This window comes from Echeneis naucrates, chromosome 1, assembly GCF_900963305.1.
Source record: "Echeneis naucrates chromosome 1, fEcheNa1.1, whole genome shotgun sequence".
NCBI classification, from domain to species: domain Eukaryota; kingdom Metazoa; phylum Chordata; class Actinopteri; order Carangiformes; family Echeneidae; genus Echeneis; species Echeneis naucrates.
In genome coordinates this window covers 24,306,720-24,330,890 of record NC_042511.1, presented here as the reverse complement: position 1 = coordinate 24,330,890, position 24,171 = coordinate 24,306,720, and the positions used below count along the sequence as shown (strand labels likewise).

The window sequence follows — 24,171 nt, the reverse complement described above, 5'->3', positions numbered from 1 at the left end:
GCTTGGTAACAGCTCCAGACAGAAAACATCTACGTCTCCAATCAGACTGAGACTGGCTGCATCAACTGCTGTAATCTACATCAGCCTCATTGGGTCTCAAAAACTGTGCGTGCCTATCTGGGCCCTGCTGTCATGCCGTGGGTATCGATAACATGCAACCAAGTATAAATATGTTGAGTGATTGACCATACTTTGGCCACTATTTTTATAACCTTTCCTCTACTTTTCTACTTCATGTTCAAATTTCACTACAAACTAGGCAGCATGGACACATTTTGAGGAAAAAAGTTTCAATCATCTCTGCAAACAAAGTATTTAATTTTTATTCAGCATTAGTATTTTGTTTACATTGTTCTATTTACAACATGAACACACATGACAGGACTTAATGTAATTTTTAAATCTAAGTAAAACGAAAAGGTTATAAAACAAAACAAAAAGAAAATGTCTGTAAATGGATACATCTAAATTTTTAGGCAGGAGGAGAAAGGCATAGGTGAAAATGAAAAACTGCACGACACCAGGAAGTTAAGAGTAAGACAGAAGACATTGACAAATGGAACAAGGAAGTTCACAAGTGAAGAGAGAACAAAGAAAATTATTCAAGCTGGTGAAACACAAACACCAGACAGAGACGTCAGACCAAAGCGTAAGTACAGAGACGTACGAGAGAATTAGAAGGACAGGCATGGGTGGGCATTAAACTATATGAACATTAATACTGAAATAATTCATATATATATATGAGCTTCACAACTATTTTTTTTTCTAACCCTGGTCATAGCTTTGCAAAGGAGCTGCAGGCCCACCGATACCCAACGACTTGAGTTGTTACTGGTGATGATGATTCAAGTATAAAAATCTATATAATATTCAACTTAGCTGGGTTGGGCTGTGCAGGCTTGACTGTAGCTCACAGAGAAAAAAGATCATGAAGCTCTTCTTAATTATCATGCAAGAGCATGTTGGTTGAGTATTGACTCCTTAACAACTGGTTAACAGGAAATTTCATTCAATTTCCTTTAAAGTGATTTTGCTGATTTTCATCCAAGGCCTTGTTAATTAGGGAAACACTGCTGGAACAAAAAGGAAAACAATAAGTGTCGCTTAGTGGTTTGACAAATAGCAAACAAAGTCTGGAAGCGTCATGTTCATGAGATTTTTATGCCCCATGCCCACGAGCCGTTCTGAGGTGTCCATTACCAAGATACTGAATCTCTAGAAACACCAAAGATACCCTTCTAGCTCGCCCTGTACTTTGATCTCACTGACAGGGACTCAAGGAAAGAGGATTTCACACTGTGGATCCGTGTCATTTAGACACATTGTTATTCATTGTAGAAGTTGTGAAGTTCACCTTTCATGTCAACCTATTACACTTTTCCTCCATCTGCATTTAGAATGAAAGGACATGGTGGCTTACTGCCACCCAAGAAACAGGACTAAAATTATATATGAAATTATACAGATTTTTTTTTTTTTTTTTTAAAGCAACTGAGGGCCGGTTCAGTTTTATTGAAAGAAAATAACCCATGCCTGGGCATCAATGATGACAAAATTCCTGTAGCCTGTAATTTTTTTTACGTGACTCTCAGTGGGCTGAAACATACTTCAACTGCTTTGTTTCATCCATACACTCCAACTAAAGCTGTGCAGTGACGTAAAACACACAAGCACTCACACAGGTCAGTATTCAGGCATACAGCATAGACAAATATTTGCATTATAAAAAGGCCACATATTGAAAGTGAATCTTTCTCACACAACGTTAGCGTAATTATATACGTTCTGCCTAGTTTGCACATGCAGCTCAAGGGCTAAGTCTTAAACTTTCAGAAGTGAAACATTGGATGAACAGTTTTGTCTAAAACTAGCTTCTGCAACATGTTAGACATTATCCAACAAACTGATCAAAGAGGTATGATGCACAAAGTCAAATGTAGCACTAATCATGGCAATCAAGTAATAAATTATTAAATAATAAATAGGTGAAGGGTACAGAATTAGGACAGAAGGAGAGAATAATGTTGAATCGGTCGCGCTCTGACCCATCCCTGCTGGTCAGGTGATTCAGATCTATCTCTGCATCTGGAAACACTTGCCACGAGAACAAACTGGCAGCGCGGCCACAAGTACCACCATGTGAAAAGGGAAAATATCTTTAACTTTGTGCTGAGGATGAGAGAGACAGCTCTGTACATGCTTTCAATAATCACTGCTCCCAGTTTTTGTTTTGTTAACATGCCAACAATGAAGGACACAGTGTCGTACCAATGTTGGCTGAGTGGAGAGTGCGATCATCATGCTATCACACTACTATTACATCAAACAAATGAAAAGGTTCAAAAGATCCACAATTAAAATGTATTCTTACAGTAATAAATAGATTTGTCCTCTATTTACAGTTTATTGGACACATTTTGAAGCAGAATTTGGAGTTAAAAACATTAAAATCCTAAACATTTCATCAATCCTAAAAATCAATCTGTTTGTTTTCTTGCTTTGTTCTGGGGATAAGGGGTTGGCGCTCCGGATTTCCCCTCTTCATCATCCTTCCAATGGTGAAGAAGGCAGGAAGACAAAAGAGAACAGGCGGGAAAGAAGATAGATGTGTAAAGAAACAGTGCCCTCCAATGTGTCTTGTGTTTCACTCTCAAAGACTTTCCAATTTGGTGTTGTGTTGCTATAGCTGCTGTTAAAGAGTTTTTGTTAAATTCGCCTGAGTGCACACCCACACACACACCCACAAACACACCCCAAACACACCCACAAACACACACACACACACACACACACACACACACACACACACACACACACACACACACACACACCCACACACACCCACCCACCCACACACACCCCCCCCCCCCCCACACACACACACACACACACACACACACACACACACACACACACAGATTTTGAGCACCCGATGCCTCGCTCTGTCCTGTAGCCTCTTGCTCACTGAGTAGCAGTTGCCTCGTGACACAGACCTAAGAACTTTCTCTACAAGCTCTCTAAACCTAGAGCTGTGTCCTTGAGGCAACTTCTTCCTCGTCCCTCTTGGCCATTCAAAATGTTAATTCATCTTCTTCTCGTTTTTCAAGGAGCCATTGCGTTTGTGTTTCCCATTGGCCATGCTCTCATTATGGCAATGTCCATTGGCCAAGTTTCCATCATCCCTTACGTTAGCAGCTCCTCTGCTCTGATCCCCGACCTTCCCCCTTAGCAATCGTACCAACCGGTGCAGGGCGAACCAAGTCAGAGCCAAGGCGCCTGCAACAGTGACAATCACATCGAGCAAGAAGTACTGGTAGGGGGAAACATGGTAGACAGCAGAGCGCAGGTGGTTGGCGCCATGGTGACGGAGGATGTAGCTGACCCAGTAGACGGCTCTGGTCACGGGGTGGCCTGGCTGGTCTTTGTGAATGTTGGAGAGGAGACGTGCTTGCTGGCGGTACCTTCAGATGGAAACAGAGCGTACAAGGACACAATGAAACAAGTCACAACAACTTGTAACAAAAAAAGATCAATAATGCAAATATACAAAGCAATCACACTAGTACATAAACTGTGACTCAGGAATCTAACCTGGGATCTTTAATGACGCTGCTCAGGGCTGTGTAGAGGTCTTCCTCAGTCATGTACTTCCAGTGTAGCATGATTCCCATACCTTTGGCGGCCACACGGGTCATGGTGTCGTAGTGGTCTCCAAAGAGGGGCACACCTACCACCGGCACCCCGTGATACATCGCCTCGTAGATGCTGTTCAGCCCACCGTGGCTCAGGAAGGCCCTGGTATTGCTGTGCCCTAATTGAGAGAAAGCATAAGAGATTTTATTTTGTGTGGAAGTTTCTTTGCTTTGACAGAACACTTGTTTTGCAGCATTGCATTATTTTTCATTACTTAGAGTGTGTATATATAGAGCCTCCAAACTCCTGCACGTTCAGCAGTATCAGACTGTGGCTTGATGAAGGTGAGTGGTGAGTATATGTGTTTTATTTAGGCGGTCTAATTAACAAAATGCCCTCGTCGGTGCTTCTACGAGGAAGGGATTTTGATCATAAGCATCTTTTATTTCTTTGCAAGAGAGAGAGGAGAAACATGTTGTGCTATTGGGTTGGGAATGATGCTATACCTTTTTTCTATGTTTTTTATTTTATGACTATTTGGGTCCTTGAATGCAGTAATTCAAATGCACTTATGTAGGGCTAAACACAATAAAGCTGATCCATTTTAACGTTTTGTGGTGAACTGCCCCTTTAAAACATACACAGTGCTCAGAGTGAGTAAATGAGTAAACCCCCTTCAAAGTAACATTTTAAACAATATCTCAATGAACACAAAAACTATTTCCAAAAGGTTGCTAAGAAGAAGTTTAATATAACATCTGTTTAACTTATAACATGAAAGTAAGATTAATAATATAGCTTAGATTACTCATTTTTCAGTTTTTCTCAAATTAGGCTGATGCAAAAATAAGTCCACCCCACAACAGAAACTGCACATGTAGTACTTTGTAAGGCCGGATTTTTAATGACAGCACCAAGTCTTCTTGGCATGGAATGAACAAGTTGGCGACATTTTGCAACATCAATCTTTTTTCCATTCTTCGATTAGGTGTTTGAATGGGTTCAGATCAGGAGACATACTTGGCCACTGATTCACGTTCACCCTGTTCTTCTTCAGTGTTTAGGATCATTGTCATGCTGGAAAAGAGCACCACGACCAAGGGCACAGAGTGATGGCAGCATCTTCTCTTTCAGTACAGAGCAATAAATCTGTGAATTCATGATGCCATCAATGAAATGCGGCTCCCCAACACCAGCAGCACGTTTCGCTGTAGCCACCATGCATTTTTCTGTGTATTCCTCCCATTTCTGACGCCATGCAGCTCTGAAGCCATCAGGTCTAAAAGCATTTATCTTGGTCTCATCACTCCAGAGTATAGAGTCCCAGTAGTCTTCAACTTTTTTATGATTGAGCTTTAGGAAAGGCTTCTTTCATGGACGGCACCCATGCATGCCATTCCTCTGCAGTGTACGCCACATTGTGTCACGGGAAATAGTTACCTCAATTTGCCATCGCTGACAACATGAAATGGGAAGAGGTTTTCTTTAAGTAACACCCTTTTATAGTCAGCTGTCAACTGGACACCTGTGTAATAAATAATTAGACTTACCTGTGGTTGATTCTTGTTAAATTAGACATTTGCAGTCTAAAATTTAGCTTTGCTCCAGAGACTTTCAGTGGGGTGTACTCGTTTTTAATCACCCTAATTTGAGTAAAAATTATTTTTTTCCCCCCTCTAAGTGATATTATTAGCCTTAGTTTCATGTTAAACAGATGTTATATTAAACTTGTCAACATTTTGGAAATTGCTTTTGTGTTCATTGAGATGTGTTGATGTGTTGATGTTGATGTGATGTTTAAAATGTTACTTTTTGAAGCGGGTGTACTCATTTACGCTGAGCACTGTATTACTGGGCAACCAGAAAGCCAGACTGTCTCCATACTTGCACTCTGGACTAACTAAAATGTTATTATACTGCAGAATACGCCGCTGTCTGTCAATATCTGCTTGGTGTTGCCTATTCATCATTTCTGACAGGCATAAAGTAGCTTACACATCCACATTCTAAGCACTCTTGAGTTTATTCAGCAGAAATTGGAGGAACCCTCACACAAAAATAACAGCAACATCCTAAGGAACATCTTGCATTATAAGTATGTGAACCAGGCGTATGCAGAAGAACTGTTAAATTTATTTCAGTTATATTTTGCAGCAAAAGAAAGAAAACCACCATAAAATAAGGTTTAACAAAACCAATCCGAATAATCATATGTGAACAATAAGGTCACATTCATGTGTTATGTGGCATCTGTTTTGTTTTCTCACCTAATAAGTCGTTTTGAGGCATCCAGTCAACGAGCTTAGTGTTGCTGCCAAGGTTACTGGGAGGAACTCCAGAAAATCTGAGGAGAGCAAGAAGATAATGAAGGAAGCAAGACAAAGAAAATAACGGCACTGCTGACATCTCCTTCAAACAAGTCAAATGGTCATTGCAGTGAGTGAACAAGGAAAGTCCTAGTATCTAACTTTGTGAATGAAACTGCTATATTTCCGTAGTCACAGTGTCATGGCCAACAATTGGATTTAAAATGAATTCTCTATCACACAATTACACACAACTAAATAATCTAATTCCCTCTATTGGTACAAGCAGTGACATTATTAAATCCAGCCTTCCAGTCATGTAAAAATTGAAAAGCATCCCCTCCGTATACTCTTCATTACAGTGGTGTGATTTGTCTCATGAGAGAAATACACTGACATTCTTGATGACTTGAACGAGGAGACTGATGTACACTATAACCATCCATTCCCACAATGCAGTGTTGCAAATGTGGGGTTGCAATAAGTACAATGCACAAATACGCGTTTTACCGTAATGCCGAGTTAGCAAATGTGTATAGCTGCTCTCATTTCTGAAGGTTGAAATTATGGATGCCACTATAAAGTGACTCACACTTATTTGGAGACTCAATGTGGCTTCTCTTCAAACTACAGTGATGAGAGCACTTTATCCATTGGTGACTATTTTTAAGTGCTTTTGACTGTTTGGACACTTAAACACGGGTTGGATGGATTTGGTGGCTTTTGCACAGGTGAGCCTTATCTGATAGCATTATGTAAAATGCATTAAGAGTTCTTATTGTCCTCCTTTTCATTAACTCTCTTAGCACCTTGCATGCCTCTTAATTTAGAGCCACGGGCTTATTTATTTATTATTCCGTCACTTTTGTGCAATTAATGCGGCCTGCGGCGTTGAGAAAAGCCCAACAATGTATATATCAAAACGTGCGGATCGATCAGGAGAAGTGTGCTGTTTTTTTAGTGCCACGATTCCTATTTTTACCAAAGTTATTCCCAAAGAAACTGCCAACATTTTCCATAGGAAATGAATTGGACTATTTTCTCAGTCACCTAGCTCTCTCATACCATTTCTCTCATACAGAAATGACATTCGAACGGAGGAAATCTTGTGCTTTTCCCAGAACATCAAACCGTTTTCTCCTTAACAGTACACTTTTCAAACTACGAGCGCTCAAAGGAGCAGTCCAAATCACATTTTTTCCTCAAAGTTAGAGTGCAGCTGCTCGTTAACTAGAGTGAGAGAAGCGTCATTTTCATTTTAAACTCGAGCTCACAGCCAAACTGTACAAAGACAAATAATTTTTTGGCTAAATGTAGACGTAGGTGTTGGTTAATCAGTGATGTGTCGTGTCCACGTTTGCTGAACCACGTTGTGACGCCTGAAAGGCAGTTGATCTCTCGAATCGGTGAGTAACACGGATATGTTTTTAGCCTGCTTCAATTATAACTCGTCCCTGCTGTGATTGTGTGAACTCTCGCTTTTGTTTTATGATCTCTTAGCCCATCTGATAATATATGTGATATTGAAATATGTTTATTAATTGTTGAATTATGAGAACTTGTTAGTTTGGGTAGCCTAGCGGCTAACGCTAGCCTGTATTATTCGCTCCTGGTACGGCTGTGTTTGTTTCTAGTACGAATAGATAAATGGTGTTAAGGTAAATAATTCTGTTTATTTTCAGTAATGTGCACTTATGTTTGATAACTCAGGGTGAATGTATTGAATTTATTGAGATTGAATGAATGTGATTCACAGTAGCCACATGTATTACAATGAGCCTGTGTTTGTACAGGCCAGCTTTCCCTGTACTGGGAATCCTTTGATGGCGAGCTTGAAGAAACCAGGAAACCAGAGACACTGTTCCTGCTGCTGTGGCCGGATCCAGCCACAGTCCTACTCCCCTCATACCCATCCAATCTCCTTGTGACTCATGAGACTTTTTTTGGACTTGGACTTGCATGATACAACATTATAACCTGTGTCGGAGGTATCAAATGAGTGACAGAGATTTCATCTGGGGTTGTATTGAGTAGTTGCTAAGTGAATGAACTGAACTAATTGCTGGTATTTTAAGTAACAGTTAAGTAACAGAGAGAACAATCTGGATCATATTTGGAATTTGTCTATGGCTGTTCTGATTTTCTTGGTTTTGTTGTTTGGTTATTCATTTGGTTGTTTATTTTCAATTTATCTAAATACATTGGTACCATTTATGTATAACCTTCGTTTCCTGAGTCTCATTTAACACGGCTAGAAACTTAGAGTCTTCTAGCCGTGATTTTCTTAATCATTCATCAACCTGTGAAGCATGAGCTACACTTTGTCATACTTTGTCACAGAAATGCAGTTCAATGTTTTAACGGGTCACAAAACTTAGAACTCTGCTGGTGACAAACGGCTTTATGATAGCTGCTACGCTGATTACACAATCACAATTCAAGTGTCGTCCTCGTTTCACCTCATTTCTGCTGAAAATTTTACTTCCTGTGTGTGTGTATTGAATGTTGGTGGTCAGAGTGAAGGAAACCTCAGTTAGAGTGTGTCGGTGAGCTGATCATTATCGAAAAAATTATCTGTAAATCGCCCTCACGGGCACATTGTTTCAGGTACGCGCTTCATTTTCTCCAAAGTTGTAGAGATTCTTGTCCTCTCTTGAAAAATGTCTTTACTTTAACTGTCAGACAAACCAAATTTGAACTGAACTGCTCAGACACACACACAGCTGCAGTCAGTGATGTCATCAGATTGCTGATCAGCTGTTACTACAGACATTTGTGTTAGACTGCAGGACACACACAGACACACACAGACTGACTGACATACAGACACACACACAGACTGACTGATATACAGACACACACACAGACTGACTGATATACAGACACACACACAGACTGATATACAGACACACACAGAGACTGATATACAGACACACACAGAGACTGATATACAGACACACACACAGACTGACTGATATACAGACACACACACAGACTGACTGATATACAGACACACACACAGACTGACTGATATACAGACACACACACAGACTGATATACAGACACACACAGAGACTGATATACAGACACACACAGACTGACTGATATACAGACACACACACAGACTGACTGATATACAGACACACACACAGACTGATATACAGACACACACACAGACTGATATACAGACACACACAGAGACTGATATACAGACACACACAGAGACTGATATACAGACACACACAGAGACTGATATACAGACACACACACAGACAGACTGATATACAGACACACACACAGACTGATATACAGACACACACAGAGACACACACAGACAGACTGATATACAGACACACACAGAGACTGATATACAGACACACACAGACTGACTGATATACAGACACACACACAGACTGATATACAGACACACACACAGACTGATATACAGACACACACAGAGACACACACAGACTGATATACAGACACACACAGACAGACTGATATACAGACACACAGAGACTGATATACAGACACACACAGACAGACTGATATACAGACACACACAGACAGACTGATATACAGACACACACAGAGACACACACAGACAGACTGATATACAGACACACACAGAGACTGATATACAGACACACACAGACTGACTGATATACAGACACACACACAGAGACTGATGTTGCGGGTTTTCCTCTTTGGTGACGTAATAGTTTGTTTTTTCTCGAGGTAATCAGCTGATGTAATCAACTTGATTGGGGAACACCTGGGCCCGGTGCTCCAGATGATAAAAGCATCAGTTGCCAACAGCTCTCTCCCTTCCTCCTCGCCAGCACCATACTTTTGATTCCTTTGGCTGTTTATTCATTTTCGCACCACAACACCACATTTTACATGATCACTGCACCCACATATGCATGACTAATACCACAGACTTCCACACTTCATACCTGCGTTTGATTTATTCAAATAAATCTATTTTTCTATTGGCATTGCACCGTGCCTCTCCCACTTTTGTTATCTCCTTCGGGCCGGGTCATGACACTGATATACAGACATACAGACACACAGAGACAAACAACCTTTGAAACTACGAGCACTCAAGGGAGTTGCCCAAATCACTTTTTCGTCAAAGCCAGATTGGAGCTGCTCATTAACTTGACTGAGAGAAGCACGAAAAAATAACAAAAGAATAATTCATGGATTGATTGACTTTCCTTACAGAGGAGCTGGAAACACTGATCGTTACACATCTGTCCCATATATATGGGCTAGGAGGGCCCTACTAAACATACTACGTTCAGCAGACTCATTTGTTCATGCTCATTCCGTGCATATTCCCATTCATCCAGGTCATAGTCATATCTGGCAAACAACTGAATCTAACGCAATCCGTTCTCCAAACCGAAATGCGATCGGGGTGCCTTTTGAACGCAGGACGCTACGTGGGTTGCTTGTCCGGGGCGACGAGCCCCATGGCACTTCAAAATTTCCCTGGAATTTTCTAGTTACTTAATTACTATTCTTTTCTCTTGTCAAGCTGCTGTAAATTGTGAATTTCTCTTGGAGATCAATAAAGCATCTCTATCGATCTATCTTTTCTTGTTAATGTATTAATTCATTTATGCAGCCAATTGAAAAAAGCAAAACAAAACACAATTTGCTTTCTTTGTTCAGTCAAAGATTTAGATTTTAACTTATTGTCTTCTTCTGGTGATGGCGAACGTCTACTGTATTGTGAATGCGTTAGCTGGTGTCAGCGGATGTGTACGCGGAAGCATTTTCCGACAAATGTTGTACACAATGCATATGCAACGCTACATTACAACCCCCATCTGTTCATCTCTGCCTCCTAACCCAAACTCTTTTATCTCTCTTCAACAAAGCACCAATTCACTGTTCTGCCAATCAAAGACTGCATTCATGCAGCCAATTATCAATGACACAATTCATTTGGCTTCGTCTCTGTCCCTCTCATCAGCCTTCTTCCTTTTCCATCCTCTTAGTTCGAAAGGGTCACTGGAAGATGTATTCCCAGTCTATGTCACACACAAAGTCTTAGGGTCAACAAAGATTTAATGATTACAGCTACAACTATAACATTGTTGCCTCACTTCAGCTGTAGACCTCATAAAATACCCACATGTAAAGATTGACTTTGATATTTCATTATCAAAGGTTGGTGCTTCAGAACAGACTGATGATTCAGTAGCCTTTGAAATCTACTATCCTAAAAAGATAGTTATTCACAAAGTACTACAAAGGCATTGCATGCCAACAGAAATCCAGCCATCCTCGTTATACCAGACTGTAATTTCTTGCAAAGATTTCCACACTCATGGCTAGCTTTTTCACAACCACCTTCTTGTTTCCAAAGAGCGACTCAAAACCTCAATCTTATCCCCACCACCGACTCCACCCAGCTCTTTGTCTGCACAACAGCCAGTACATCAAACCACCTTTTACAACACCTCACATTCGAGAAGCATGGCAACTATTGTGCACCGCATATTTCTGTTTGAAAACACCAAAACATTTCTGAATGTTTCCTTTGCATTAAAATTGCAGACACACATTCAAATGAAAGGTGCAGAAGAAAGGCTTCTGGAAAACTAGTGAAAATCGATCACACAACTATTTCCATTTGGATGGTCTAAAAGTGGGAAATAGGCTAATTAAACATTGTGGAAACTCTCATATTCAATCTAAGATTCAATTTTCTCCCTTTTAAATGGGAGATCAAAGTCAATAGATGCATTCCCACCTTAGACTAATTTGGTTTATTATTCATATTATCAACTATGAATGTGTTACATTTATTTCTTGGGGAAAGAAATTATTAATACCAATAAATAACATGCTTGGATGTCTCATATTGGGCAAGATGAAAATAAAATGTTACAAGGCAATATCATGGATAATAATGATTCCTATTTATTGTTAATATTTCAGTTAAAATAAAAGGATAAAATAAAAATAACTTGGGGACAAAAGTGAATGTTTTGCATTTAACTTGATCGATTGAAATGTCTTAATTAAAATTAATTTTAATGAAAATGGTAAAATGTTTAGAGTAAAGAATGAAAAAAAAAAATCATTCACACACACACACACACACAAAAAGAGGGAAAAGCCACTTCATGTGAAAATTAAGTAAAGCAAAACTAAATAAACACATATAATTTTAAAACCGTAATTATAGTGGCAGAGACGCACCAAATGAATGTTATCTAGCCATCGCGTCATGGTCATGACATCAGTGAGAAGTTTGAGTGTGGAGTTTTGCACAAGTTACACAGCCACCAACCTCTACACAAAGGAACAAACCCAACTGGACACCCAGAGAAAGGTCAGGTTTAAGGACAGCATACAATTAGTTTTGTTCCTGCATTCCCCATTATAGTATCTTCTGCAGTACTTGGACATACCACGGTAACTATATAAACTGCAATAAGACTCCCCAGTTAGGATGAGTCTTTTACTCTTGTTTGCACATTTGAGCCAGAATGTAGTACATTGTTCTCTCACCCCCCCTCCCCCATTCACATCAGAGACAATCTTAAGTGCTGTGGGACTTGTGCTGTGGAAACAATTACTAAAGATTAGATTTCAATCACCTCTCTCTCTCACTGGGATGCACAAACACTTAAGATAAACGTGAAGGGCCTTTTGTCATGAAGTCACTCCAAACTCATGTATGCTCAACAAATGATGACACATACATGGGTACACAGAAACTGCAGCTTTAGTCAGTTGGGCCGGTTTCATATGTGGTTATTTATCAGGATGTGATTTTTTTTAAATGCAACCTCAGTCTCAACGGCCATGCAACCCATATTGAAATTCAAAGTTAATTTTACTTTACTCTTGATCAACGATTTCCATAATGGTGCACAGGCAGGAGTAACAAAATAAAAACTAACAGGGCACATGGCAGCAACAGAGGTAGTCAAAGAGGGGACACCAGATGACAAATATTAAACTGTAAAGGCGAACATCTTTAGCCTCCATGTCTGTTATTCCTGACCTCTTCCTGTTTACTTCCTTATACAAAGTGCTGTATAACTCCATGCATGCCACATCAAGGCCACAACCAGTTTACATTGGAGTCCGACATTTAAAAGACAATATGAACATATGTGTGCCCGGTTCATTCATTAGTCTTTCTGTATCTAACCCTCTCACATATACGTTCAATGCTGAGTGCTGTTTGATCGACCAGATAACTTCAGAAAGCAGCCAAAACCAAATGTGATGTAGGAATGTGGACTTTGGCCTGAGAGGAACCCTGTCAAATAGCAGCTATCCATGTGTGTGGGGGGGGTTGGGTTGGGGTTGGGGACACCCTGGATCGATCACATGGCTGACACAAACAACCATTCATGCTCACACTCACATATATGAGACATTAGCCTAAGGATCATGTCTTTGGACTGTGGGGAGAGGCCAGTGTACCTGGAGAGAGCCCACACAGGCACAGGGAGAACATGCCAACCCCAAAACCTTCATGCTGTGATGCAACAGCACTAACCACACCAAAAAGAAAGATTTAGCATGATGGGGGTCCTCACAGAAAGTAATACATAAACACTGAGTCAGCACTCAGCACTGAGTGGAGGAAAATCTGTAACGTGAAGACATCTACATTTAAAAGGTCACATCTGTCACACTGACACATGTGTACAGTGGAAGTGACAGTGAGAAAATACATCCTTTACCTCCAGATGACACGCTGGGGCAGCCTTGCCAAAGCTCCTGCCAGTTTGTGAGCAATTTCCTGGGAAAGGTACTTGACCCCAGCTCCGAATGACACAACAACAAAGCCATGCTCCGCTGTGTCATTCACCCACGCCTCAAACTCCTGTAGAAATAGGACGAAAAGACAGAGCTTAGGAAAAAAAAAACATAACCTACATTTAGATATTGACATAAATGACGTGAGCTAGAAAGTGGACACATTTAATACAGGGCTGTATGACATTACTTTAATGCATTATAAGTTCCATTTTAGATTACTTTCCGATCAAAAACCAGACATTACTGTTCCTCTACAAACACGTTTCGAGGGTTCTAATGCATTTGTGCTCTGATTTACAGAAAAATATGTGTGATAATGACACACAATCTTTTTTCTTTCTTTTTTTTTTTTTTTTTGACAGCTTTGCCTAGAAGTATACAGCGCAAAAGCATTTTAACAATATTGCAGTATGGTAGCCGGAAGGGTAAGATATCAAAACCATCAAAACACTTATATATGTATAATGTCTAACTAACAGCACTCCTAAAAGCATTCCCCTGTAGACTACTGAAATTCAAATCCAGGAAATTTTAAATGTAAAAACTTGCCACAGTGGAAGTTTATCAAGCAAGACAGGCCTAATATATAATGCATGGAGCTGTTAAATATATTCAATTTAATGCCTCAGAACTTTTAAGAAACGATGTGCTGAGCTTACATTTTGCTCTCTGGTGCCCAATGTTACATTATACATCAACATTTCATATAATGACCTGAGCAAGATAGTCCATAAAGTCACCCGTTTTAATGGCGCAGTATTATTTTCTTCTGATATTCCTAGATTAGCTTATTTTTTTTAAACACACATTTGGCCTACCAGGCAGTAGGTATTCACTGAGAAACAACTGAAACAAGACACAGAAAGGAGTCACTTACAGTCATTTTTCCTCACAGTTTATCCTTCAGCTAATATGGCAACAATGTCCATGCTTCGTCATTACTTCATTCAAATGAATGGGAATGTGTTATCGGACCTCACTGACACCAGTTTTCCTCCTCGGTCCCCCAGTTGATAGTACAGTGAGAGAATGGTTAGCCTCTATAACAGCAGAGGGTGTTAAGGCTCAGAATAAGTCATCTGCATGTTTGGATGTGTGTGTGCACACATGCATTTGGGAAGACAGGAGTTAAATGTTAAATACTTCTTTGAAAATGGTCATTTAAGACGTATGGAGTGATGGTGGGCGGGGACTGTTGAGGGAGCAGCCATGTTGGAGTGGGGGGGGGGTAAACAGGGTAAACAGTCCAGCTGCGGCAGCTAAGGTCGGCCCTGGCACGGAGCAACCTATGGGGCACACTGGGCCCTGTGTCCCAGCAGTGTAACCCAACTGTCCCTACAACGCAGCCTCAGTGACCCCATAAAAGAGTCTCAGTGTCCCCAGCGCTCTGCCTAGAACTGCCTAGAACAATGCTCTCGTTCTCCCTCCACTTCCATTATAACTCCCTCCACACAACATGGCACAATGCTCCCCATTGGCTTGAGAGGCATTCCAAAATCCTCTGCAGTAGATACCAACAGCCCGCACCCCAGGCATTCAAATACTGGACTAACCCCCGTCACTGCCCGCCTCTGCCTTCCATGGGTCCCCTCCCTTCTCAGCTAAAAAAACACCGGTATTGATTCAACTCAAGCCCTTCCTCACCCCAGCATCCTCTATAAAGGCTCGCTTTGTAGCAGAATGTGATAATAAGAGATACCAAGAGATAGGAGAGACAATGGGGGCAAGCCAGGGTGGATACAAAAGGTACCGAAGCAGTCAGTACGTTAGGACTGTGGGGGTGCTGGTGCACAATACAAAGAGTAAAGCATGAGATAGGGTGCCAGTAAATTAACTGTGGTGTGTGCAGTTATTGTGCTTGAACTAATTGGCCACCAACAAAAGATAAGCACATCTACCTCTCTGGAATAATTAGCTCATCTGAGAAATGAGTAACACCGGACAGAAATTTCATAAATGTATGCAAGTTAATAAAACTAAAGGAGAAGGAATATAGAATATATGCAGAATACAAAACTTTCATTTTGAATATACACACAGCAAAAAAAAAGCATACTTGCATGTAATACTAAGGGATAAACTCCTCCCAGTGTAGAAGTCAGTGTAAAAGCCTTCCCATTAAACCATGCATTTGCATAATGCCACCATGAATTATCCATTGTTGTACGCTGCTTTTGTCGTCAGTGGCACAGAGCCCTGATTTTATGTTCCAGTGCTACATTGGAGGACATTGGCAACACTTGTGGATCTTAGAAAGGGACCTAATAATAATAATTATTATTATTATTATTATTATTATTATTATTAATAGTGTTATTTCTAAATTAATTTCACAGAAACCTTTTATATCAACTAATCCCTCTCTACCACATCCTCCAATGGGACACACAGAGAGTCAGTAGTACAACACAGCCTTTTGTACACCACAACTAACACACAAAACACATTTATATCTAACTTGCCTCGGCCTATCACATCATGTGCTTCTCAGCTGTCTGTCTGTCATTACTGACCTGGGGCAGAGGGTTGGGGGGCTTGGTGAGGATGCCGCCTATGTAAACCACATGCGGCAGGGTGGGCCTGGGAAACTCCAGAGCCATGTCAGTGCACAACATCCACAGTCGGCTCCCTTGCACCAAATCAGCCATGGCCACTTGAGGCTTCACTCCATGTTTCTTCATAATCCGGTCGTACTTGGGTAATGCAATATAGTGAACTCCAAACCGCTGCACCAGGTAAACAGCTGTGTTTGTGATCCTCTGGAGCAGAGACATGCGGTCCGTCAGCAGCGAGTTGAATTCAGGAACATAAGATAGCGGGGCTGGGGCACCAACCTCAGCCGGGTACCACAGGCCTGTGCTGAACACGGCATATTGTACTCCCAGGATGTGAGCTATCACAAAGCCACACATCTCATTAGGGTCCACCAGCAGCAGGTCAAACTTGGCCTCCTTGAGACGGGTCATTACTTCAGCATTGCCAACAACGGCATCACAGTTCTGAGAGTAGTGTTCAAGAATGTCAAACAGTTCCAGAAATGTCAGTCGGCCTGAGAAGATGTTGCTGACTTTGGACTGGAGGAAACTGTCAGCTGTGCTGCTGTTAAAGATCCCTGGATAACGCTGTAGGTGATAGTGAGGAGAAGGTGGCACCTCACGACCCTCTGAAACTAAAAAATGGCTCTCATGGCCCTCCTTGTGTAGAGCCGTGGCCAGAGTCTTGAAAATGTAGAGGTGTGATTCAAACATGATGGGCGGGACAACAATTACTTTGGAGCATGATGCACTGGGACTCCAGGTGAGGAGGCCAAGGAGGAGGAGTAGTGACGAGGGTAGTAGCATGGCTGGAATAATAAAGAAAGGGGTAATGTTAGCTGCAGGATGTCAAAAAGAAAAAACAAAAAAAAAACTAAAACATATGTCAGTATACAAATGTGTTCTTCGACGGGCACAGAAAAATCCTAGGTTTTATCATCATAAACCTGACATAAGGTTAGAGGTCACATAGGCCTGCAAAAGAAGCTTAAAGTTCATCAGATGTTCATAGTTGGGGTCATAAATCCCTCATGCAGTCAGGAGGCAGGTTCATATAGTCGTTGAGTCTTTCTATCAAAGCTTTTGATTCACGCCTGAAAATTAAAAAATTAGAATTCAATTTGTCCTCTGTGCTGAGTAGTGTTGCTGACAGAGAATACCATTTCTCAGTTTCTGGGTGGTTCAATGTCCTTAATGGTTTACCTGCCCTAATTAATCTTTGCCTTTCTTTTCCTCATATTTCAATTCCACCTCTCCATCCCTCCTCACTGAGTACAGCTGTCACTGACATGGTGTGGGCAGCACCAACGTCATTCTAAACCTCCAGCCGCTCTATTCACAAACACAAACACAAAGAGCCATTATCGAGGCTCCATGTCATAGCCCGTACCCTACATGCCTACACCTTTCTTCCTTTCACTTGTATTAATCGTCAACACTTGCCGCCTCTTACAGAGAGCCATCAATAATCCAGTGCTTTTCTTTGTTTTCTTTTTTAATCTACAATGACTAACTCCTCCCCTTTCATACGCTGTTACTTGTTACTTATTAAGGAATGGCTTTTGTAGGAGAAAGTGTGATTGTGGATTTGGCCTGGGACAGAACAAAGCAAAGGAGAGAACAAACACAGATCCTTCATGTTCTAGTGCAGCAAAACTCGATGACGCAAACGATACTGTTCAACATTCCCGCAGATGTAATCTGCATTACATCTCATAAAGCTATTATTTTAGAGCTCTGGCATAAAAAACTCATTCTTCCACTGACCTTGCACACATCACACACCCATAGAGATCACCAGGTTACGATGCCAGAAAAAAAGCCATAGTGAAAGGGCTTGTACACTTGCTATTACAAGTGTGTTAGCATGACATGTAGTCAGCCATAAACTGGACTGCTACAGACGACTCTTATATTTAAACTTCACCGGGCCCCTTGTGCATTTCAGGGCACTGCATGGAGTTTAAGGTGGTGTGTCTGAGTAGGTGTTGGTACTAAGATGAGACTGATGTGATTCTACACCTCCATCAGTCAAACTGGTGACCCGTTCATGGCCTACGCTGACTCTCATCCACTATGGCACCAATCGGTTGCTGGATCTGTCATCAGGCTAAAAAGCGATTAAATGCTCGTTAACCACACAAGATATCTCTCACGTGGTGTTTTATCATCGGATGAGCACTGTTTTTATATCAGTATCATTGCATTTTAGTCTGTAAATGGCATGGTCAATATTATTTCTGCTGAGCATCTAAACACGATTATAACTTATCCACCACCTGCTTCTCTTCAGTATGGATGCTCTTTCCACAAAACAGCTTGGGCCTGATAGGAAGAGGAATCTGCGTGGTCACCATTTTGTTTAGTATTGTCCTGAGGATATCGTTACAGACCCTTCTCGGCCCAGACTGTTGATGGTAACTATAGAAACCAGCCGCTGTCTCCTGAGGACCGTGATGCGTCATGACTTAAGTTACTAACAATGGAGTCTGGTTACCGAGCGCACAGGGAGGCCCGGGCAAATTAGCTGGATTAATAGAATAAAAAAAAAAAAATCTCCATTTGAATGAAGAACAGGGGATGAAAAACAGAAATTGCACAGTTTTATGACGGCAGAAAAAACCATGCTATGGTTTGTAAGGAAGAACCTTTTACCGACACCTGATGGCCAGCAGGGGGCCTCTACAATAGTTAATAAATATATAGACAACAATGAATTACTTATAAATAACTGTCCTTAACATACAGCAATTCAGCGGCGCATCATAACACTGGCCGAAATGAAAATTATTCATCGTCCATTTCTTATGGAATGTAACGCAGTTTACTGCACTGAGCATCAATGCGCCTGATCATTACGTGCCCTGCTTGATATGTCAACGGCTCAAACACAAACAGCTGCTTCTGTTTTTAGTCCTTTCCGATTTATGGCACAACTCCAAAAATATCTTGTGAAAACTCTCCAACTTCAGTGCATTCAACAAAACAATGACATGTTCTGCAGGTTGAGTGCCAAACAGCATGAACAAAACTAAGAATATAAACAAATTGCGAAATATTGTGTAACCACCTACCACTTTCAACAAGCAACATTTTAAGCAATTATGAACTCCAACCACAACTATTATGATCTCATATTAACTGGCTTCTGTTGCAACTTTCCGTTGTGTTATGGAAAATTCAACCAATTACAGCTTCCACATTAAGAATTCTCTCCCTTTCAGACTGACACAAGACTGTAATTACACAGTAATCACTGCTCTCTAATACCATAATCTAGACTAACATTTTTCTCCATTTAGCACAGCAGGAGGAGCAGCCTCACTGCTTACACAGCAGGGGTTCATTAGTTCAGGGCACCATGATGAGAGGAAACAAGCGACTTACAAGGACTAGTATTTAGTGAAAGACAAGCCAGTCTGAGCTGTTTATTTTAGCTGATAGACTGATCTTGACTATATTTCCTCCAAAATAACCCAATTTTAAGACTTTTCAAAACAGAGTTTTTTAATGAATTTAGATCATAGAGTTTGTGACAGGCAGGTTATCTTTCTGTAAAGTTTAGTGTGATCTAAAAAAAAAAAAAATTCTCTTCTCTCTCTTCTTGGTTGAGAATTTTCGCTTAAGTTAATGTTTTTGTTTTATTAAACACGATAATGTGCCCTTAGTCTTCTTTAAACGTGTTATATATATGAACTGTTGGTCAGCATCACAACACTTACGGCACCAACAACAAATTAATGTACACTGACAAATTTCACCTTTGCCAAAAACAAACAGCATCCCTTTTGCACTTCCCACTATTTGTATTTTGCACTTGGCCATATTATGATTTGAATAACTGTAGAGCCCTTATGGGAATTTTACCACACAACTTTGACAAGACAGACAAGAGTAGCTAAAGCTAACGTCCTTTTGAACTTCAATTATGGTGAAAACTAAACTAAAATGGAAAAAAAAGAAAAACACTCGACTTTCTTGTGCCAAGCCACATGAGAAGGTGTTTATAATGGCAACACAGAGTGCCCTCATCTCTAAAAGCTTAGTCAACATCTGGCAGAAAGAACATACAGTGGCTATAATTGAGAATCACAGGGAGGGGGTAACGTGACTCGTTCATTTCACGAAGCATGTCCAATTTTCAATTAAGTAAGATGTTTTCTTTTAAAAACTATTTTAATTCCATCTTCTACTCAGACCTCGTGGCCACACTTTAACCGGACACATCTTTGCCAGATTGCCTACAAGGCCTCAAACACGAGCAACCAGCTATCCCATAATAACTGGCAGAGTCCATCGCAGCTTTCACTGTAAAAAGCAGACATTCATTTACTCCTCACCTCTAACTGAGGTAGTTCCTGCCCCTCTTACTCACATTTGACCTGTTCCCCTCATACTTTCTCTACTATTTCCTCTCATACAAATGCCAAACCACAGCATCACCATACAAAAACTGGTTGGGCGTTATCTGTCTTTCCAAGATTAAGATCTTGAAGCCAATAAACAAATAAAAGAGTAGAAACAAACCACTGGACCTTATTCACATAATTTATCGATGAATGCCACAGAAACATATCCTATCCTATAAAATGCCCTTTCACTATATATATATATATTCATCCCAAAGAAGTTGCTCTAATGACATTACTACTAACGTTTGCACTGGCACATTACCAAAAAAAAAAAAAAAAAGTTTTATCCTTAGATGCTCCAGGCAAGCAAGACACACCTCAAAACACACATTGGTGTTTAAACGACGACAGCACGGAGTTTTCTGCAGGATCACCTTTCGCCTTGAGTGATTTTTCCCTCCTTTTCACGCATCAGGTGATTTTGGGGCGGGCTGCCACACGTGCAGACTCAGGTAGAGCTGGATCTGCAGTTCACTTGACTTGTTCGGGTTTTAGTCTGAAACTTACCGGCCGGTGTGGAGTGCGAGACGATGAAGCGCTCCCCGACAGTATTTTGAGACCATTAAATATGAGACATGATGCCATAACTCCCTGAAACTGTCCTGACAGCATATCTTGACACGGTTGAAGGAATGTTTGTTTTTTTCCGAACACACCCAAATTATGAAGGTGCGGGTGCCATGTTGATAAATCTACTGCTGCTTAAAATGGCTTATGTGTTAACGCAATGTAGGAACAACTGTAGATACTCAAAATATCATGTGGTGAGAGGTTCACACCAGAATCAATCCACTGCTGAATTCATTAACTGAACGTGTAGATTCAAAGTCAGTGGTGAATTTGTTGGTTTGCTTGTTTTTCCCCAATTCGCGAAAGGACGTGAACGCAGCACAGCCAAACGCGTATCCGGAGGTTTCGTCTCACCTGAGACTTCAGTGACAACGGCAACATAGTACGGAGGAGTTGTTCTGCTTTAGCCTGCTTGTTTGAAAGCAGCTCGGAGAAGAATGACCAAAGAAAAGGAGTGATGAGGAGTGCAGGCTGTTTGCGCTGCACCTGTTGAGACGCGCTCGGCTCTCCACAGTCGGCCTTACCTTCACACTCAGGCGGCGCACTGCACAGGTTGAGCTGAGGAAGGGGGGGCGGTGAGTTTGGCTTTTCCTCTGAGTGGGCTCAAAAATGTCGGAGATAGAAAACAGAACAAAAAAAAGAAAAAAGAAAAAAAAAGAGGTGATGAGCACGTAGTTAAATCGCCTGCAGAGGAAAAGGAGTCCCCGGATAATTGTGCGCAGGCTGAGGGAACATTGAAGTCGCAGCGTCTTTCAGTGAGAGGCGTTTCAAGATGGCCAGGAAGGGAGTGGCAGAGGGACAAACCTGGAGAGGGTTGGCTGCCTAAAAGTCACCGGGGGTGGGGGGGTTTCGGCCCACACAGGTCCCACTCTGCCACCGCATCCGTGTTGATAACGTCAACAGTTGGGATGTTTATGGAGACCAACAAAGGCAAATCACTTACATTTGCCTTTGTTGGCTTAAAGTAATGACATCGCTTTATTGGAAGGTGCAATGCTTTATTATTATTATTATTATTATTATTATTATTATTATTAAAATTTGTTCTGCCCCAGGAATTGGACACATTGGTGGCTGTATTGGATCTTGTTTATATTCCAGATCTATCTATTTTTTTTTTCAAAATCAAAGTACCGGCTCATCTTTCTTTTATCCCCAAGGGGAGCTTTGGTAATCTTTTTGTTTTATACAAAATGCCCCATTTCCATGAGCCCACATCTGCCATCTTTAAATCATTGTTTTGGTCTCAACCATCCAAAATCTGGTTTATAAAAAAGCCAGAAAATTTAAGAGCCTCTCATTTCACAATGAAACCACGATCCAGATAGTATGCATTTGTGTTTGATAAATGACTTGAACAAAATTTCAGTTTTGGAAATTAACTAATTGCGTGTCTAATCACAAATATATTTCTCTCAATCAAGGAGTTATTAATGTTGAATTACAGTTACGAGATACCGCTAAAAACAACACACAACTACCTGTTTGCTTGTCTCATCCACTGTGTGTGTGTTCATCTAAAAGATTGATGACTCAGCACTGGAGGATAAAGTTCCTGATGGAGGTGCCATTCAGGACTCTATTCTACTCGAGCTTATTTTCCAAAAAGGCTTTTTCATGTAAGTTATCTCTATAATCAGCAAGATAATTAGCTCTCCACAGCAAACTGTTGTGCTGAGCAACATTATTAAACCACCTGCTCAGGTGCTTTATGTGTGTGAGTGCTCTGGATCAATATAAGGAGCGTGCTACAAAGTGCTTAGTCTTCCGTCATTAACCAGCTCATTTATTTAGAGAAATACAGCACAGGTAAAAAAAAAAAAAAAAATCTGTGACACCTCCTGGAAGGAGGGAAAGCGGGTTGGGTTAACGCCCCACTAAAGAACAGCCAAGAGCAAACTGATGCTTATCAGGCAGAGGAGGTGGAGATAAAGGATTGAAAGAGTGAGCTCATTGTAATTATGCTGATGTTGGGACTTAACAGTCACACAGAGAAGAAGGTCTGTTTACACAGTAAACACACACATGCAGACACACTCAAAGTGAAGGGGGATGCAAAGTAATGAAGGGCCGGGTGGGGGGTTGGAGAGCAAAGCCATAATGTGAATGTAGTTAACGACAAATAAATGCCTCTTCTCCAACAGTGATCCACTTGTTTATGCATCTGCCCTCTACGCGCGCACACCGACACTCACACACACACAAATACACACTGTCTTTCGAGACATTCACTGCCCGCGCCACCCCATTTCCTCAGCTATGCCCTGAGTCATCCCAAAACACTGTGCCACGTAAAGTAATGGCCAGTTTTTTCTCAGCATCCTTTCACCCCTCCAATCCAAAAAGGGCCTGGCGGGAGCGTATGCAGCTGCTTACATGCCATGTTTCTGCCTGCTGCCCTCACTCTCACTTATCATGTGTCTCTTCAACACATCGCCCTCTCTGTTTCACTCTCTCTCTCTTCCTTCTTCCGCCTTTGCTCTTCCTATGTTCTTCTCCCCCCGCTGCCTCCCTCCCTCTCTCTGCGTCCCCTTCCGAGGTATCAGGTGTGTTACCTGAGCTCTGTGTAAATAGTTAATCACCCTGGGACACCCAATCTACAGAGACTGGCTAAACTCTCCCGTGGAGAGTTGTGGTGGCCGCAGTGTATTTCTTTGTATTGTGTGCGAGAAAAGAAAAAGAGACACATGGAGCAGGGGGTGCTAAGAGTTGCACATTTTGACAGACATTGAAAGCTGATGGTGTGTGTGTGTGTGTGTTTGGGGAGGACAACAAACAGAGAGTGAGAAAGACAAAAAAAAAATGGACAGTGAAGAGGAAGCAGGGAGAATTGTGCTGCTCTGTGCTATAAAACTGACACACAAGGCAAAGATTTGATCTATGCCTGGGTGCAGGTACTGCTAATTC

The 24,171-nt window shown here is 41.2% G+C and overlaps 1 protein-coding gene across 2 annotated transcripts; it reads right to left on the bottom strand.

Moving 5' to 3' along the window:
* Positions 1 to 2,890: 2,890 nt before the first annotated feature.
* Positions 2,891 to 22,019, bottom strand: ugt8 (UDP glycosyltransferase 8). Of its 2 annotated transcripts, XM_029510985.1 has the most exons (6): positions 21,789 to 22,019; positions 16,262 to 17,091; positions 13,670 to 13,812; positions 5,904 to 5,980; positions 3,595 to 3,814; positions 3,083 to 3,464 (listed from the first exon to the last, which is right to left on the bottom strand). In XM_029510985.1, the coding sequence occupies exons 2-6, from the start codon at positions 17,087 to 17,089 to the stop codon at positions 3,083 to 3,085; spliced, it is 1,650 nt and encodes a 549-aa protein (XP_029366845.1). In that variant the 5' UTR covers positions 17,090 to 17,091; positions 21,789 to 22,019. The 2 variants fall into 2 exon arrangements, with proteins under 2 accessions (XP_029366853.1, XP_029366845.1); XM_029510993.1 differs by lacking the exon at positions 21,789 to 22,019 and having other exon boundaries at positions 2,891 to 3,464; positions 16,262 to 17,089.
* Between the last annotated feature and the right edge of the window lie 2,152 nt (positions 22,020 to 24,171).